The 17,350-nt window shown below is 35.6% G+C and overlaps 1 protein-coding gene across 1 annotated transcript in view; it reads right to left on the bottom strand.

Annotated features, from left to right (window-relative positions):
* Nucleotides 1-694: 694 nt before the first annotated feature.
* The window catches only part of LOC107674815 (adaptor related protein complex 4 subunit epsilon 1), a 17,209-nt gene continuing 553 nt past the window's right edge, over nt 695-17,350 (bottom strand). The window contains exons 2-22 of the mRNA XM_016468918.1: nt 17,260-17,331; nt 17,063-17,186; nt 16,092-16,165; nt 15,892-16,013; nt 14,880-15,039; nt 13,930-14,096; nt 13,748-13,821; nt 12,750-12,872; nt 12,560-12,669; nt 10,676-10,815; nt 10,465-10,577; nt 10,245-10,363; nt 8,743-9,039; nt 7,761-7,872; nt 7,010-7,148; nt 4,538-4,778; nt 3,825-4,370; nt 3,679-3,754; nt 1,343-1,346; nt 993-1,153; nt 695-855 (exon numbers count right to left, since the gene is read on the bottom strand). Of these exons, the coding sequence (XP_016324404.1) occupies nt 695-855; nt 993-1,153; nt 1,343-1,346; nt 3,679-3,754; nt 3,825-4,370; nt 4,538-4,778; nt 7,010-7,148; nt 7,761-7,872; nt 8,743-9,039; nt 10,245-10,363; nt 10,465-10,577; nt 10,676-10,815; nt 12,560-12,669; nt 12,750-12,872; nt 13,748-13,821; nt 13,930-14,096; nt 14,880-15,039; nt 15,892-16,013; nt 16,092-16,165; nt 17,063-17,186; nt 17,260-17,331 (3,135 nt within the window). The remainder of the gene's footprint in view (nt 856-992; nt 1,154-1,342; nt 1,347-3,678; nt 3,755-3,824; nt 4,371-4,537; nt 4,779-7,009; nt 7,149-7,760; nt 7,873-8,742; nt 9,040-10,244; nt 10,364-10,464; nt 10,578-10,675; nt 10,816-12,559; nt 12,670-12,749; nt 12,873-13,747; nt 13,822-13,929; nt 14,097-14,879; nt 15,040-15,891; nt 16,014-16,091; nt 16,166-17,062; nt 17,187-17,259; nt 17,332-17,350) is intronic.

The following is a 17,350-nucleotide window of genomic DNA, read 5'->3' as shown; positions in this document are numbered from 1 at the left end:
GAGATGAATGGAGGGAGGCGCTGAAAAATAAGTGATGTCTTGGTGATGTCAATCAAAAAAGGATGAATGATGCTTAAGAAGTGAAGCAAGATTTTATGAAAGATTATGAAGACAAACATTTTCTTTGGAATTATGTGCACTTTTAAAAAAGTAAATGGGGTCTGTTTTCGTTTCGTGTTTTATAAGAATAATCTACAGTAGTCTACTGTTTGAGGTTGACTGTATTACGTAACTGAGAAAACTAAGAAAATATTTAATAGAATACTAGACACTTGAAATATTTCTAATATTATGAAAATAAGATAAATATTTGATAGCCGTATACGCACTGCTTTTGCGGAATATGCAGAACTACTCTGGTTTTTGCTCTAATAAAGTGTACCGATAACTAACTACAGTGAATAAAATGACATTTTGAAAACAATGCCATATTTCTTTTTTTCTCTGCAAATAAACACAAATATACCTACAAAGACAGAACAAACCACAAATGTTTAAAATCAATAAATACTTTTTACTGTATGTAAGTGTGACAATGCAGCTCAGTAAATGTGTACAAAAAATATATATCATTAAAATTATTAGTCAGGGCATAAGACAAGCAGTACACAGGCACTGCTTTCAAACGGTCATTGCATGAAATCATTTTGTCAAGGAGCTTCCCTGGAAGTTTCAGCGGGGAGTTTGCGGGTCTTCAGTGGTGTGCGAGCGCTCTCTGGCAGTGGTACAGGATGCAGTCTGGGAGAGCAGGATGAGGAGAGCGCAGCCACATGGCCAGAGCAGTGCCGTTCACTCTGCAGTGCAGGAGACAGGGGGCGCCGCTGAGCAGCCGACATGCTACGATTCCCTCTGAGCCTGAAACAACAACACATGACTGATGGGCTGCTTCCCTAAATAGTGTGTAAATTATAGTCAGTAATGGTGCATGCTTGAAACGGAATGTAAAATGACTGCAAATCACGTGAAAGTAAGTGAACTGCAATATGTTTTACCGATGATGTCCACTACATGTAGCTGTAGGGCGTCTTTGAGAGCGTTCAGGGTGGTTCTGAGCGGGTCGCCGGCATCTGTGAGCAGTTTCAGATTCTGTTTGACGTCATGAGACAGAGACAGCCAGAGTTTCCCATATTCCTCCGTGGTTACAACCAAAGGCCTGTGTGTGACAGAGAGAAATGAGTTCATTTAAATAAGTCTCAAAGTCAAAAAGCTCGCAACAAAGTGAAATGCTTTGAAGTCATTTGTTGGTATTTGTGTTTCACTTTCATTTTATATTCAGTGGGGGGGACAAAAAAAAAATTAGAAATTGCAACCTGAAATTGGTTGCAATGTGCACATCTTTAACCTCACTGGATTACATAATAATTCATATTAATTGATACAATGAACTTAGTGTACATGCATGTTTTTACATTGTACTTATATTTAAAAAAAAAAAAACATGCATGTAATTACATTTATAATTCACTGTTGACCCATTCCTTAGGCTGATGAAACATGGGGCAACTTTTTGAGCAATGTTGCCATCAACAGGCAACCAGGTGAGACACAGGGCCCACGGCCGATCTAAAGTATCCAGATGGAAATTTGTAACCCATTCTCAATGAGAAAGTGCCCAAACAACATTGCTCAAAAAAGTTGCCCGGCAAAACTGCTCAAAAATTTGCCCCATATCTCATCAGCTTTAGACCTTAACCTACCCTTAAACCTACCCATACCATCAAACCTGTCCCTAAACTTACCCGTATCCCACCTCAACAGCAGCAGAAGTGTTTTGCAATGCAATGTGAACACAATAAGTAAATTGTAATTATTTTTTGAAGTACATAGTAGTTAAGGCAACCTAATATAAAGTGGGACCAGATAGTCCTAAAGACTGTTTTAAATCTAAACAAATAGCAGAGTCTACACCACAACTATAACAATAACGGCACTAAAACACACACACATATATATATATATATGTATTGAAAGTGATTGTTCAAATCCTTTCAGAGCAATTTTATCCTACTGATGAATGATAAAATCATTGACAGCCAATCAAAATCAATCCTGTGTTATAGAGCTCGAGCACATACAGTGACAGATCCCATAACTCGCACATGCTTAGGATGCTAATAAAGTTATCTTTATAATTATCATTCTTGGTGCGAACAAGTCTTAATAGTGGTACTTTGCTGGATGGCCAGTTTTCACATGTATTTTATGTATTTTCAAAATACAAAATTCTGTATTTGTATTTAAATACATTTTTGCAGGCAGTATTTTGTATTTGTATTTAAAGGGGTCATATGATGCGATTAAAATTTTTCCTTTCTCTTTGGAGTGTTACAAGCTCTTGGTGCATAAAGAAGATCTGTAAAGTTGCAAAGACTAAAGTCTCAAATCCAAAGAGATATTCTTTATAAAAGTTAAGAGTCAACCACGCCTACCTAAAACGGCTCGTTCTAACACACCCCCACATGTCTACGTCACGATGTGGGAAGATTTGCATAACGCCGCCCAAATGTTCATGCAAAGAAAGAAGGCGTAACTTTTATTCTCGCTGTAGTATTGTTGTTGCCGCTGCCGCCGTGTCGTGAAGGCGCTGTGTGCTTCGTTGTGAAAGCGAAACTACTTTGTTTGGTCTTCCAAAAGAGAACGATATCCTATATATAACTAAAACACTTTACTTGCTTGAAATAAAATTATAATATTTAAAATATGAATGTTAATATTAAAAAACTTCAACTTATTTCATTTCAGCTAGTAGCCAAGGCAACATTTCTCATTTTCCTTTACTTTAACTTGATAATAAATTCTAAAATAATAAAGCCGAAATTATAAAATAATTAAACACAAAATAATTAAAATTAATAAACATTATAGACATAAAAAAGTAAAATGACAAAAAACACTTAAATCACTAAAGCTTTAACTAAAATTTAAATGTAAAAAGGAAAACAAAAATAAAAACGAATTCAAAATATTAATAAAACTATAATAGTATCTCAATTATAGTAAAATTATTTTTATTAACCAATATATTTATTATTGTTATGCATTTTATTATTTTATTATTATTTATCTATTAAAAATAAAATACTAAATTTTTTCTCAGTAAGATTATTTTGCAGGTCACAAAAAGATTGTCAGAGAATGTTGTTTTTCTTTTAAAAACAAACAAACAATCACAGGATTAAATTATCCGCCATTAAGTTTGTTATTGGGTCACAGCTTAAAAATAATGATCTATTATCAATATTTTAAAAATAAATATAGAATTATTAAAAATTGTTTTAAAGATTTATTTTTGCCATTTTTTGCCTTTATTATCATAGGATCGTTGGTAGACAGGAAGCGAAGTTGGAGAGAGAGGGGGGACGGGATCAAATAATTTGCACTAAATTAAATTTGACAATTAATCAAACCAACTATTGCTTTGTTTCTTTAGTAGTGCTGGGCAACAATTAAATTGCGATTAATCCCATCCAAAATAAATGTTTTTGTGTACATAATATGTGTGTGTGTACTGTGTATATTTATTATGTATATATACATAATAAATATACACAGTACACACACATATATTATGCAAACAAAAACTTTTATTTTGGATGCGATTAATCGCGATTAATCGTCTGACAGCACTAAAGAAAACTAATGTAATGTAGTTTTGATGCAGTGTCAGACACACATTACCTGATGAAGTCTGCTGTGGACAGTGTCCCAGAGAAAGGGAGTGGACGCTCCCTACGCTCCCTCTCAAACTCACCGTCTAAGACAGAAGAGGTCCCATTTTATTTTATTATATAATATTATTAAAATATTTTCTGACCATTACACACCTTCAGCTCCTCACAGGTCAGCTGCACCGCAACGTCTTTTATTACAGTTTCCGTGCAGTTGGATATGAAGATCACAAGCAGCAAAGCTTCATCTCTGAACAGACGGCAGGAGGACAGAGACAGGCTGGGGTCAGAGGTCAGGCTGATGACATCAGAGTGAGGTAGGTCTTTGAGGTCAGCGGGTAACAGCGCAGTCAGATCTGAAGACACGGATGGAGGATGTTTGTCCTGGATTGTACTGGGCCGCACTATAACCATATCGCCACCTAATATCTGAGACGTGTTTGCGCGTCTGTCTTCTTTAGTGTCTTTGTTTTGAGCCAGGCCATTGGCTGTGGTGGATTTGGGGGTGTGGTCAAAAGCGGATATGGACGCGGCTGGCTCCTCCTCCAGCAAACTGCTGTACAGGAAGCTGTCGGTCGTGTTACGCGAGGAGCGAGAGGAGGAGTCAGAAGACCTCTCGCTGGTGCCTGATGATGATGATGATGACTCGTGTGGGCGGGGCTTTTTTCTAAAGCGAAGGGGCGGAGCTTCGGATTTCCCCAGCTGAGAGGAAACAGAACAATTGGCATTTACACAACAAATGCAATGCATGTGGTTTGAGTGAGTGGATATTTAGTGCCATCAATACAAGATGGTAAGATAAACGCACTATAACTCAAATCACAATTTTAAAATTAAATCACAAATCCATCATAAAATAATTTTCTCACCAGAGACATGGAGCTCCCGACTCCCAAACCAACAAACAACGAGGAAGCCAGCTGCTGTTTGTCCTGGTTTTGCGTCGAGGGATCCGGCCGTGGCTCTATTCTCTCTGCTGCCTCCTGTTGGCTGGGGGGCTGAACTGCAGCACTGGGTTCATCCACCGGAGGTGCTGTTGCTTCTTTTTGTGGAAGATACCCATCTTTCCCCCAAACTCTCTTTACACCCTCAAGAATCAGAGTGCTGGAGCTGAAATGATACACAAAGTTAATATACAAACATATCATACAGGTGCATCTCAAAAAATTAGAATATCGAGAAAAAGTTATTTTTTTTGTAACTTATTTCAAAAAGTGAAACTTTCATATATTCTAGATTCATTACATGTAAAATAAACATTTCAAAAGTTTTTTTGTTTTAATTTTGATGATTAGAGCTTACAGCTCATGAAAGTCAAAAATCCAGTGTCTCAAAATATTAGAATATTTCCTAAGATCAATGAAAAAAAAAAGGATTTGCAAAACAGAAAAGTTCAAGTTCTTTAAAGTATGTTCATTTCTAATTAATAATAATAATTTATGCATTTAGCAGACGCATTCAGGCTATACATTTTTACCAGTATGTGTGTTCCCTGGGAATTGACCTTTGACCTTGACCTTTTGCGCTGCTAACGCAATGCTCTACCACTGAGCCACAGGAACACCTTTCGCACTCAAGAACATTTCTGCACTCAATACTTGGTCGGGGCTCCTTACGGCACAAACTCCAGCATCAGTGAGGTGTGGCATGAAGCGATCAGCCTGTGGCACTGCTGAGGCACTATTGAGCCTTCAGCTCAGATCCACTGTTTCTCATCTTTCTCTTGAAAATATCCCATAGATTCTATATGGGCTTCAGGTCAGGCATGTTGGCTGGCCAATCAAGCACAGTAATATCATGGTCAGCAAAGCACTTGGAAGTGATTTTGGCACTGTGGGCAGGTGCTAAAGTCCCACTGGAAAAGGAAATCAGCATCTCCATAAAGCTTGTCAGCAGATGAAAACATAAAGTGCTCCAAAATCTCCTGGTAGACGGCTGCATTGACTTTGGACTTGATCAAACACAATGGACCAACACCAGCAGACGTCACGGCAGCCCAAATCATCTCTGACTTCAGAAACTTCACACTGGACTTCAAGCAGCTTGGATCCTGTGCCTCTCCAGTCTTCCTCCAGACCTTGATTTCTGAATGAAATGCAAAATTTACTTTTATCTGAAAAGAGGACTTTGGACCACTGAGCAACAGTCCAGCTCTTTTTCTCCTTAGCCCAGGTAAGATGCTTCTGACGTTTTTTTCTGTATCCGAAGTGGCTTGGTAGCCCTTTTCTTGAAGACGTCTGAGCGTGGTGACTCTTGATGCACTGACTCCAGCTTCAGTCCACTCCTTGTGAAGTTCTCCCAAGTGTTTGAATCAGCTTTGCTTGACAGTATTCTCAAGCTTGGGGTCATCCCTGTTGCTAGTGCACATTTTCCAACCCTTTTTCTTCCTTCCAGTCAACTTTGCATTTAATATGCTTTGATACAGCACTCTGTGAACAGTCACCCCTTTCAGTAATGGCCTTCTGTGACTTACCCTCTTTGTGGAGGGTGTCAATGATCGTCTTCTGGACCATTGCCAAGTCAGCAGTCTTCCCCATTATTGTGGTTTCAAAGAACAAGATATACCTGGAATTTATACTGTAGGGATGGTCATTTAATGAAACTCAAATGTAAATATTGTAATATTTTGAGATACTGGATTTTTTGACTTTCATGAACTGTAAGCTCTAATCATCAAAATTAAAACAAGAAACTTTAGAAATGTTTTACTTTACATGTAATGAATCTAGAATATATGAAAGTTTCACTTTTTGAAACAAGTTACAAAAAAAAATAACTTTTTCACGATATTCAAAGTTTTTGAGATGCACCTGTATATATATATATATATATATATATATATTATACAGTACTGTTTAAAATTTTTGGCTCAGTAAGATTTTATGTTTTTACTGAAGTTTCTTCTGCTCACCAAGGCTGTATTTATTTGCTCAAAATACAGTAAAAAATAGTAATATTGTGAAACACAATTACAATTTATATTAAATTTGAATTTATTCCTGTGATCAAAGCTGAATTTTCAGCATCATTACTCCAGTCTTCAGTGTCACATCCTTCAGAAATCATTCTAATATGCTGATTTGCTGCTTTAAAAACATTTTTTATTATTATCAATGTTAAAAAAAAGTTGTGGTGCTTTATATATTTGTGGAAACCAATTCTTTAATAGAAAATTCAAAAGGACGTCATTTATTTGAATTATTTTGTAACATTATAAATGTCTTTAATGCCACTTTTGATAAATTTAATGCATCCTTGCTGAATAAAAGTATTATCTTACTGACTCCAAACTTTTGAGCTGTTGTGTACAACCAAAGACAGCATGCTATACAGATACTCACCCTGCCTTCTGCGAGAGTTCAGTGCTGTTTCCTGAGAGGCCTGAACTGACGGACAGTAGTGTGGGAGATTGTCTGTCAGTGATGCTACATGATGATAAACTTACAGGCAGAGAAAAACCGTACGGCTCCAGATTCAATGCTACAAAATCATAAACAGTCAGTCAAACAAGTCTGGAATGACATGAGGGTGAGTAAATGATGACAAATATAAATTTTTGGTGAACTACTCATTTAAGGGCAGGATACATATATTTACCCTGGACCACAAAACCAGTCATAAGGGTCAATTTTTTTAAATTTAGATTTATACATCATCTGAAAGTTGAATAAATAAGCTTTCCATTGATGTATGGTTTGTTAGGATAGGACAATATTTGGCCGATATACAACTATTTGAAAATCTAGACTCTGAGGGTGCAAAAAAATCTAAATATTGAGAAAATCAACTTTAAAGTTGTCCAAATGAAGTTCTTAGCAATGCATATTACTAATCAAAAATTAAGTTTTGATATATTTATGGTAGGAAATTTACAAAATATCTTCATGGAACATGATCTTTCCTTAATATCCTAATGATTTTTGGCATAAAAGAAAAATCGATAATTTTGACCCATACAATGTATTGTTGGCTATTGCTACAAATATACCCCAGCGACTTAAGACTGGTTTTGTGCTCCAGGGTCACATATATGTGGTAAACTATAGAGTTTACTGTAGAATAAATAACATAAATAATGAATAATGGCTGTACCTCTGTCCTCACATAGCTCTTCCTGTCTCTGATGAGGGGGTTTATATGGTGCGGCTCCTGCAGCCAAAGCCTCAGACACAAACCCGTCCAGAAATGACAGAGAAGAATCAACCTGTGAAGAAAATACACATACTACAGCAACAAGTTTGAATCTTTGGGGATTTTGGGGCGTTTTTACACAGCGGTTTGGAAGATGTTTTACTTAGTTGAATGCTCAAAACATGCCTTGTGAACAAAAACTGCTTGTTCACACTTACACTAAAAGTTTGGGATCAATAAAAATATTTTCGAAGGAAATCAATACTTTTATTAAATCGATCAAAAGTAAATAACATTTATAATGTTACAAAAGATTTATATTTTTAAATAAATTCTGTTCTTTTGAACTTCCTATTCATCAAATAATCCTGAAAATATCAGTTTATATAAAAATATGAAGCAGCACAACTGTTTTCAACACTGATGATAATCAGAAATGTTTCTTGAGCAGTAAATCAGCATATTAGAATGATTTCTTAAGGATCATGTGACGCTGAAGACTGGAGTGATGATGCTGAAAATTCAGCTTTGATCACAGGAATAAATTACATTTTACAATATATTCAAATAGAAAACAGTTCTTTTAAATTGTAAGAATATTTCACAATATTACTGTATTTTTACTCCATTTTTGATCAAATAAATGCATCCCTGGTGAGAAGAGGAGACTTCTTTCAAACAAATCTTATCGTGTATAATTTGTTACACCACCAAATGTCTAGATGGCCTCGGTTTACTGTTTTGTTCACTTAAAGTTCTCTAAATCTGGCTGTTTAGTGTGAAAATATCCTTAAAGGTACACTATGTCACTTTTTTTGATCAAAATGTACAAAATTGCTATAATGAGTTCTGTGTATTAACCTGCTAGAGCACCAAAAGTTACATAGTGTAGCTTTAATAAAAATAACTTGTCATAATAGGGAGAAACAATCAGGCCTGCTACCTCTATGCCATCCCAGGGTGCTCCACGGGGCAGGGCCCACTCATGGAGCTGTGAGTCCTGGCTGAGGTGCCGCAGCTCCTGGGCCTGCTGACGGAGCACCGTGTCCTGGGAGGACGAAAGACTCTCAGCCAGGTCCAGAATCAAGTCTGTCTGGCCCTCAGAGATCTTGGTCAGCGCAGAAAGAATCCAGACCCGTGTCTCCGAGCTCACGCTTCTCTGATCCAGCAGCTGCGTCAGGAGCCGGATGACCTCGCGCTGGTCCACGGACTCTTGGAGGTGAGCGTATTCTCCAAGCACCTGAGCACACATCGGTGAACAAATATCAGTTCCAGAAGAACATCATCATTTCATTTCAAGGGCAACAGACACTTGCAGTTTATTCCAATAGGTTTTGATTTTAGCATGCTTCTAAGCTAATGTCTCAGAACTGTAATAGGCATGAAAAAGCACCACACACACAGGGCTTATTTGATCCTTTTTAATCAAAAAGTATCCAATTTACATTTCTATGACAGTTTTAAAAGGATTAACCAGTTATCCATCTTTTTTACCACCAGTTATAATGCTGGATTTTATTTTAGTGTAAATTATAAAAAAAACACAATGAAATATCAAAATATTTCATATTAAATTATAAATAAAATTAAATAATCGTTATCAGCATAGCATAAAAATATATTATGCTTTAAATATATTAGTTAATATTAATTAAGTAAACATTAACAATTAATTAATATTAAGTAAATGGTTAATAAATAATATGATAATTTAATACAATTAATGTATTTAATATTAATATTAAATAACAATTATATAATGCTCAGTTGGTTCTTAAAAGACAATTAATATTCAGAAAATATCAGATGAGAACACAAAAACAAACTGCATTGAGCTGAATAATGACACTATTGTCTTCTGTAGAGCTGCTTTACAGCTCAAATTGAAGTTGTTTCAAGATTCATGAATTTTGTAACTAACACTATTATTTTCCTGTTTATTACTGTGAAAAAGCTTTGAAACACAATCTACTGCATGAAGCACTTTATAAAAAATGTGACCTGAAGTGACGTAATAAAAAAATAAATGTGTCCTAATTGATTACTAATAAATACAAACTGGCTTTGTGAGTAAATAAAATGCCAACTGATATTAAAGCGCAAATTGTAAAATCCATCTACTGAAGAAAACACCTGTGGTAACTTGCAAGTCTTTCACTTCATCAGAAAATTCACCTTCAGAAGTTTATTTAGGTTAAAGTTTTTTTGTCCTCTAAATATAAGGATTTTTTTTAATGTATTTACCTAATAAATGTATTTTTGGAATTGTATTTTTTTAAATATTTTTCCTCAATTTATCCACATTTATCAGGTGTTTTAAAATTCATTTTGAAGCCTGTCACTAGAATTTCAATCAGCCTTAAAAATATAATTTTTTGTGAATCATCAAAACTGTGCAGTGTATCAAAAAATGTGTTTGTGTGTGTATATATATGTAGTACACACCCAGCTCATGACCTGTAAGAAGCACTGGGGCAGATGAGAAGTGTGTCCCTTCAGCACAGTCAGATACGAGTCGACAGCATAAAGCCGTAGCTGATCATCTTCCTCTTTAGACTCAGAGCCTGAGACAAAAACACACAAAAAAAACCCCCATCAGAAATATAAAATAAAACACCTTCTCCTACAGTTTCCAGCTCTTAGATTGTCTATACTTCTGGTTTACCCTCCGCCAGCAGTCGCAGGAAGTTGTTTGGGACATCTTGTTGCAGCAAATCTCCACCGATGGAAAAAACATCATTCATCGTCTGAATGAACCAAGAGTTATCTGGAGCAAACGTAAGGGTTTTTATAGGAACATAACTGTCATTCAACAAATATTTGTTCATTTCATCGGAAGTAGCGTATTCATAAACTCTGGTTAATTAAAAGGATATTTTTCAGCGAGCTCTGCGACTTTCCCAACCAGATGGATGATGGTGTGCTCGTCGTTGCAAATGCGCAGGAAGTCCAGCATCTTCTCAACGATCACGGTCACATTCTGAGCATTTGTGATCCTGAACAGCAATTCAAGAGTCTGAGAGAGAAGAGAGGAAGAGATGAACACAAGACATGATTTGTTGGGAATTAAGAATATGCAGATCAACAGAAATCTGATATTAAAGGGATAGTTCACCCAAAAATGAAAATTCTGTCATTAATTACTCACCCTCATGTCGTTCCAAACCTGTAAGACCTTCGTTCATCTTCGGAACACAAATTAAGATATTTTTGATGAATTCCGAGAGCTCTCTGACCCTCCATAGAGAGCAAGGATCCTTACACGATCAAGGCTCAGAAACGTAGTAAGGACATCGTTAAAAAAGTCCATGTGACATCAGGGGTTCAACCGTAATTTTACGAAGCTGCGAGAATACTTTTTGTGCGCAAAGAAAACAAAAATAACGACTTTATTCAACAATTCGTCTTCTCCGCGTCACCCTGGTGCCATTTTGAGAGTATCACATACGTAAACAACGTATGTACGCGGATACGTTGTTTATGTTGCTTATGCTTTGATCTGAACGTAAACAACGTATCCGCGTACATACGGTGGCTGCATCCGAAAACTTAGGCAGCTGACTTGTTGCCTCGCTGCCGTATGAGGCAATGACTTCGCAGGCAGCTTTTTGCACGAAGGCACCTCATGAAACTGATTTCGGACAGGCTTCTGAGGCAGTGTAACGGTTTAATGATCTACAACAAAATAGAACGAGTTTTGGTGATAACTAAATGAATATTTAATTACTATAATACTGATTTCTCGCTAGAAATAACATCAATAGTGCAAAAAGTTAGTCAGAAATATACATTTACACACAAACTGACAACCAAACGCAACTTTCAGATGCCATCTTTATTTTTTAGCTCAACCATCACGGAATGGTACGCACAGGATTGTGGGATATCAAAGGCAGCGAAGGATACATCTATGCTGCCTTCAAAATTCAATCAGAAGAAGGTACCTCCGGAGACAGGAAGTAAAGCAGAATTTGGATTCGGACGTGCCTTGATGCCTTCCTGCCTTGGAATGCTGCCTCCGAAGGCAGCATTTTAAAGCTTTCGGACGCAGACGTTGTTTACGTATGTAAAATGTCTCAAAATGGCACCAGGGTGACGCGGAGAAGACGAATTGTTGAGTCATTATTTTTGTTTTCTTTGTGCACAAAAAGTATTCTCACAGCTTCATAAAATTACGGTTGAACCACTGATGTCACATGGACTATTTTAACGATGTCCTTGCTACGTTTCTGAGCCTTGATCGTGGTAGTTCCCTTGCTGTCTATGGAGGGTCAGAGAGCTCTCGGAATTCATCAAAAATATCTTAATTTGTGTTCCGAAGATGAACGAAGGTCTCACAGGTTTGGAACCACATGAGGGTGAGTAATTAATGACAGAATTGTAATTTTTGGGTGAACTATCCCTTTAAATCAATTATTGAGCTAATTAATACTATTTGTGAGAGCATCACATTTGTTTTGGATGTTTTATAAGTTGGATTTTCTTTTTGCTTTTGTTGTTGTTATGACAAAGTCATATTTATGAATTGAAAAGTCGAAATTATGACACAAAATTCATAATTATGATATTAAAAAGTCACTTATGAGATATAAAGTCACATTTATGGCCTAAAAAAAAGTCATAATTATGACAAAATGTTGATATTATGATATTCTCATAATAATAATTATGAAAAAAAAAAAGTTTAAATTATGACATAAAAAGTCAAAAATGATGTATTTTTCTAATTATGACCAATTTAGGTGTGGTTTGTTCATTACCTCTCTCTTAATAGTGAAATCTGAGTGATCCAAACACTCAATAATGGTCATCTGATGCTGCAGGGCGAGTTTAGCATCGTGCTGGACGACATACGTCAAGGCTTTCAAACCTGGAAAATGCACCAATATATAAGCAGTTAAAGTGAGTTCAGGTTAACTAACTAGTGAAAATCAAAAGCAGGAATTTTACCAAGATATTTGAGGTTGATCTTCGGAGACAGAACAAAATTCCCAATGCATCTCGCGGCTTTTTCCAGCAGCTCAGCTTTGGGGTGTATGGTGTAGACAGCCTTCACACACTCATACAGGATTGCTGAAACAGACATTATGTGTTATTTGTGTACAAATAATCGTTCACACCATTAGAAGAGACGATTTATGATGATTAGTTATTCTTGCATTAAAAAGCAGAAATAAAACAAACAAGCAAACAAAAAGGGTTCTGCATAGTGGTAATCGGACACTTATAAACAATCAGTATCAGTAACTAAATACTAAAAACTTTTTTTGTTAATTGAAATAAAGCTGAAATATATAGATGGGAAAAAATGTAAAAACTTAAATGAAAACGAAGAAATGTTTTCTTATGTGTTGAATTAAGTTGAGTTAATTTGGATGAGATCATTTGGTTACAGTTATTACTTGCAATTATTAGTTAGCCTTGCATTAAAAAGAGGAAATAAAACCATAGTGGTTATTGAACACTTCTAAACAATTAGTATTGTAACTAGATACTAAAACTATTAAGGATCGTTTTCGTTATTTGAAATAAAGCTGAAATAAAATAAAAGTATTAGATGAAAAATTTAAATACTTAAAATTAGAAATGTTTGTCTTGGCAACTACCTGAAATAAAACTAAATGACCAAAACTTCAATAAAAACAAACAAAATAAAAAAGCACAAATAAAATAATAATAAAACAAATAAACATAAAAAGGTTCTGCATTTCATTCATTTAAATAAAGCTGATATATAGGTGAAAAATGTCAACTTAAATGAAAATACCTCAAATACCTTAAGTTTAGTTGTACTATATTACTAAATAAATCCTAATTAATACATTTAAAAATGAACAAAAGCTACACAGAAATATAAAAAGCAAAACTGCTGAAAGACACATTATGTATTAGATTAATTAATTTTGAACACAAATTGCCATTTGGTCCATTAAAAAAGATGATTTCACCGTAAGTGATGTTGTGGTTCATTTCCGCTCTGCGCAGAGACTCATCCAGAACTTCATACATCAGCTCGCTGGTGCTGAAAAATGAACAGACACATTTTCCATTCAAGTATGTACTTTTTAGTGCATAATGTAAGTATACAAATTGGCACGCAGCTTGTATTTGAATGGCGGCCCCTCTGTACCTTTGGTCCTCTTTCCCGAGCAGCGAGAGGATCCTGAGCAGCTGGATCTGAAGCCACGGCGCAGGAACACTGTGATAGTTAAAATCCAGCGGGAGTTTCCCACCCACCACCTGCTTCAGGATGGTGACGAAACTACCCGTCATGTCCTTATAGCTGTCTGGACTCTCCTGATGAAGACAAAAACATCAGATGTTTCTTTACTGAAAGTGAAATACTGCATGATGGGACAAAATCACAGCAAACCAGAATACGTTTAAAGGGGTCCTACTATGCTCTTTTACAAAGTCTTGATTTTGTTTTGGGGTGTGCTGTGATTGGTTAGCTGGGCCAGTGTGTGTTGTGATTGGCTCACTCGGCGCCTGGTTGAGAAATGTCATGCCCCTTACCATAGCCGCCTGCGAGCTTCAGTGTAAATATTTTAAAAATACAGTGTAAAAAAAAATTTGAGCGCGATTTAAACCCGGATGATTGTAACCACTCGAAGATCATCTGCCTTGGGAAAGCTAGCAGGTCTCCAACATAGTGATAACACTCGTTGCCTTCTCTAGTGCAGCTCAACCAGGTCTCGTCCCATTCGTCGATATTTGTGATATCACAAATCCCGGAAAATATGCGTTGTAGTCCAAACGAGTCGTTCGTTGTGGTTTTTGAAAAGTGGTTTCTGTTAAATAAAATATCTCTTTTTGAAGTGGACTTTGAGCTTTGTAACTTTGCAGATCTTTTTTATGCTCAAACAGCAACATTACAGACTAACTAAAGTTGAAAAAGTGAAAAAGCATAATAGTACCCCTTTAATGTTTAATATAAAGCTGGTTGTAGATGTTACGGTTAGGACAAAAACTGTCTGTATTCTAATGTAAAAGATGTTCATTTTGGCTCAGTTTCATAATACAAAGCCACCCATCATAAATACTGAGATTCAAAGAGCATGCTGTATGTTGGAGACTGACCCTGATCAGCTGTAGGTAAATATGTAAGGAAGATGTCATGACACCCGGATCTTTGTCACACAGGGCCTTTCGAAACTTGGCATGAATGTGCTGGACTTGATTTGGAGCTATAAGATAAAACTTATACAACGCCAGGACGGCTTTCCTCCGAATGATCTCCCTTAGACAGGAAAGAATGACAATAATATGAGTTATTATTAGACTGATGATCAAATTGACCAATACACAAATGTTTTTTTTGCCAATATTTACACTTTTCTTAACTGGATAACTGGTTATTAATTAATTAATAAGGTAACTTCCGTTAAATCTGGTTCAATGCATGAATGTGCATTCAACAGGCAACAGTGGTGTTCACAGGTAAATGAAATTAGTATTTTTTTTAATTAATATTAAAACAATATTAAAATATATTACATATATTTATATTAAATGTTTTATTAATGTAATTATTATTAAGAAGAAGAATGTGTAAATGATGATTAGTTATTATTTTGTTAAAAAAGCAAAAAAAAAAGCAAAAATGGTGGTTATTGGACACTTGTTACTATAGTTAACTAAAGTTAACAAACTATTTTTTTAAATTTTTTTTTTAAGATTTAAGACTTTGTTAACTGAAATATTGCTGGGATAAAATCAAACATAAATATTATGTGAAAAACTTAAAGTTGGCTTAAAGCCAAAGTATTAAATTACTAAAGCCAACATAAAAACAAAATAAACCTATATAGAAATATCAAAATTACGAAAGCACACAACTAAGTTACTAAAACTTAGACAAAAATTTATATCAAAGCTAAAAGTATAAAAAGCTAATTCAAAATATTACTAAACACTATAATATGAAATAAATAATAACAAAATAACACTGGTTGTAAAAGAACAACATCAACCATTCTATATCATATCTGAAAGCCTTATTTATAAGGTTTTTAGATATCTTCAAGTGTTCAAATAATGAATATCTCTGGGATTTGTGTGTATTGTGGAGGAGTGAGTCTCTCTGGCTTACTTTGGATGTGACAGCTTGTCTTCTACCAGAGGAAGGACAGCAGGTATCATGTCTTTGGGAAACACCTGAGCTACGACAGTCAACGCCATGCACGCTTCAATGAGGTTAGTGCTCTGAAGATCCTGTCACACATGCATGAGACGTTCAGCCACACATTTGACATAACGGGTCCAAGTAAAGGTAATGAGAACCAAACTCACTTTTAATACTGTGTTTACCAGCAGCAACAACAATTCATGGCCTTCATTAAGGAAAAGAGACACTGCAAGGTACCCTAAAATAAAATTCAAGAGCTTAAAAGATTAAAATCATACACATTCAGAAGCCATAATTAACGTTTTTCATGAAGAATCTCTAAATGGAGTTCTGGAGTTATTACAATAAAATAAATAAATAAATAAATAAAAACCGTAGATTTTTTGCATAATTTATTTGTTTTAATATAGACACAAATAACTAGATTTGTATAATTTAATATTTTCTGTAATCGAATATATTTATAAAATAATTATATTTTGTATATATACACACATACAGTGATTAGAACACTAGTATTTTCACCAGCTAAAAAAATGGTTTTAAGTCAGTTATTTCTATCTTTTGCTGTAGTGTGTCAGTAGGAAATATCAGTTTACATTTCCAAACTCAATCATTTTGCCTGACATGAAGAAACAGAACAAACTGAGACCGACTCAATCCAGAAGAACTGTGGCAACGTCTCCAAGATGCTAAAAGAAACCTACCTGCAAAGCTACAGCACTGTTAAGAGTTTTAGGTAAAAATGCTGTAAAATGAGGATGCAGTCAAAAATAATGCCAGATTTTCTTTATCAATTAACTTCTATTAACTAAATTAAATCAACATTTGGTGTGACTATCCTTTGCGTTTAAAGCAGCTTTTGCGGGGCTTTGCAGGTAGGTCTCTTGAAGCAGCAGTTCTTCTGGATTGAGTCTGTCTCAGTTTACAATTACATTACAATTAATGGCAAAATGAATGAAAATAATGATTGTTATAATGTATTACACATACAATATTTTTTATTATTAAATGCATTTTATTTATAATTTGTACATTTATCATTGAGACTGATTTTGGAGCCTGTATAAAGTGTACTGCGCATGTGTTATTGAAGTGATATATGGTGAGGAGTGGAAATGCGGTGTAAACGTACCCACTCTCTTCTCCAGCAAGCCACCCTGCTGGGCCAGTTTGATGGCGTGAATGTAGGTGAAGGAGGCGTCGTAGCCCAGCATCTCACAGTACATGGCTCGCACCATGATCTCTCTCATCTGCTTCTGTAATACACACACTGAGGTCAAATAACCAGCTTCTGAAGTTCTGAGTGACCGTGATGTCTGCATCGCTCACCATGGTGGTGTTGGGAGATGAAACCTGCTCTTTCATGGCAGACAGCTCCTGTTTGATGAGGTTCTCCTCCTCCTGCAAAGGCAAATCAAAT

The sequence above is a fragment of the Sinocyclocheilus anshuiensis genome, unplaced genomic scaffold (genome assembly GCF_001515605.1).
Source record: "Sinocyclocheilus anshuiensis isolate Anshui unplaced genomic scaffold, SAMN03320099.WGS_v1.1 scaffold941, whole genome shotgun sequence".
Lineage (NCBI taxonomy): Eukaryota > Metazoa > Chordata > Actinopteri > Cypriniformes > Cyprinidae > Sinocyclocheilus > Sinocyclocheilus anshuiensis.
This window is presented reverse-complemented; position numbering and strand designations above follow the sequence as displayed.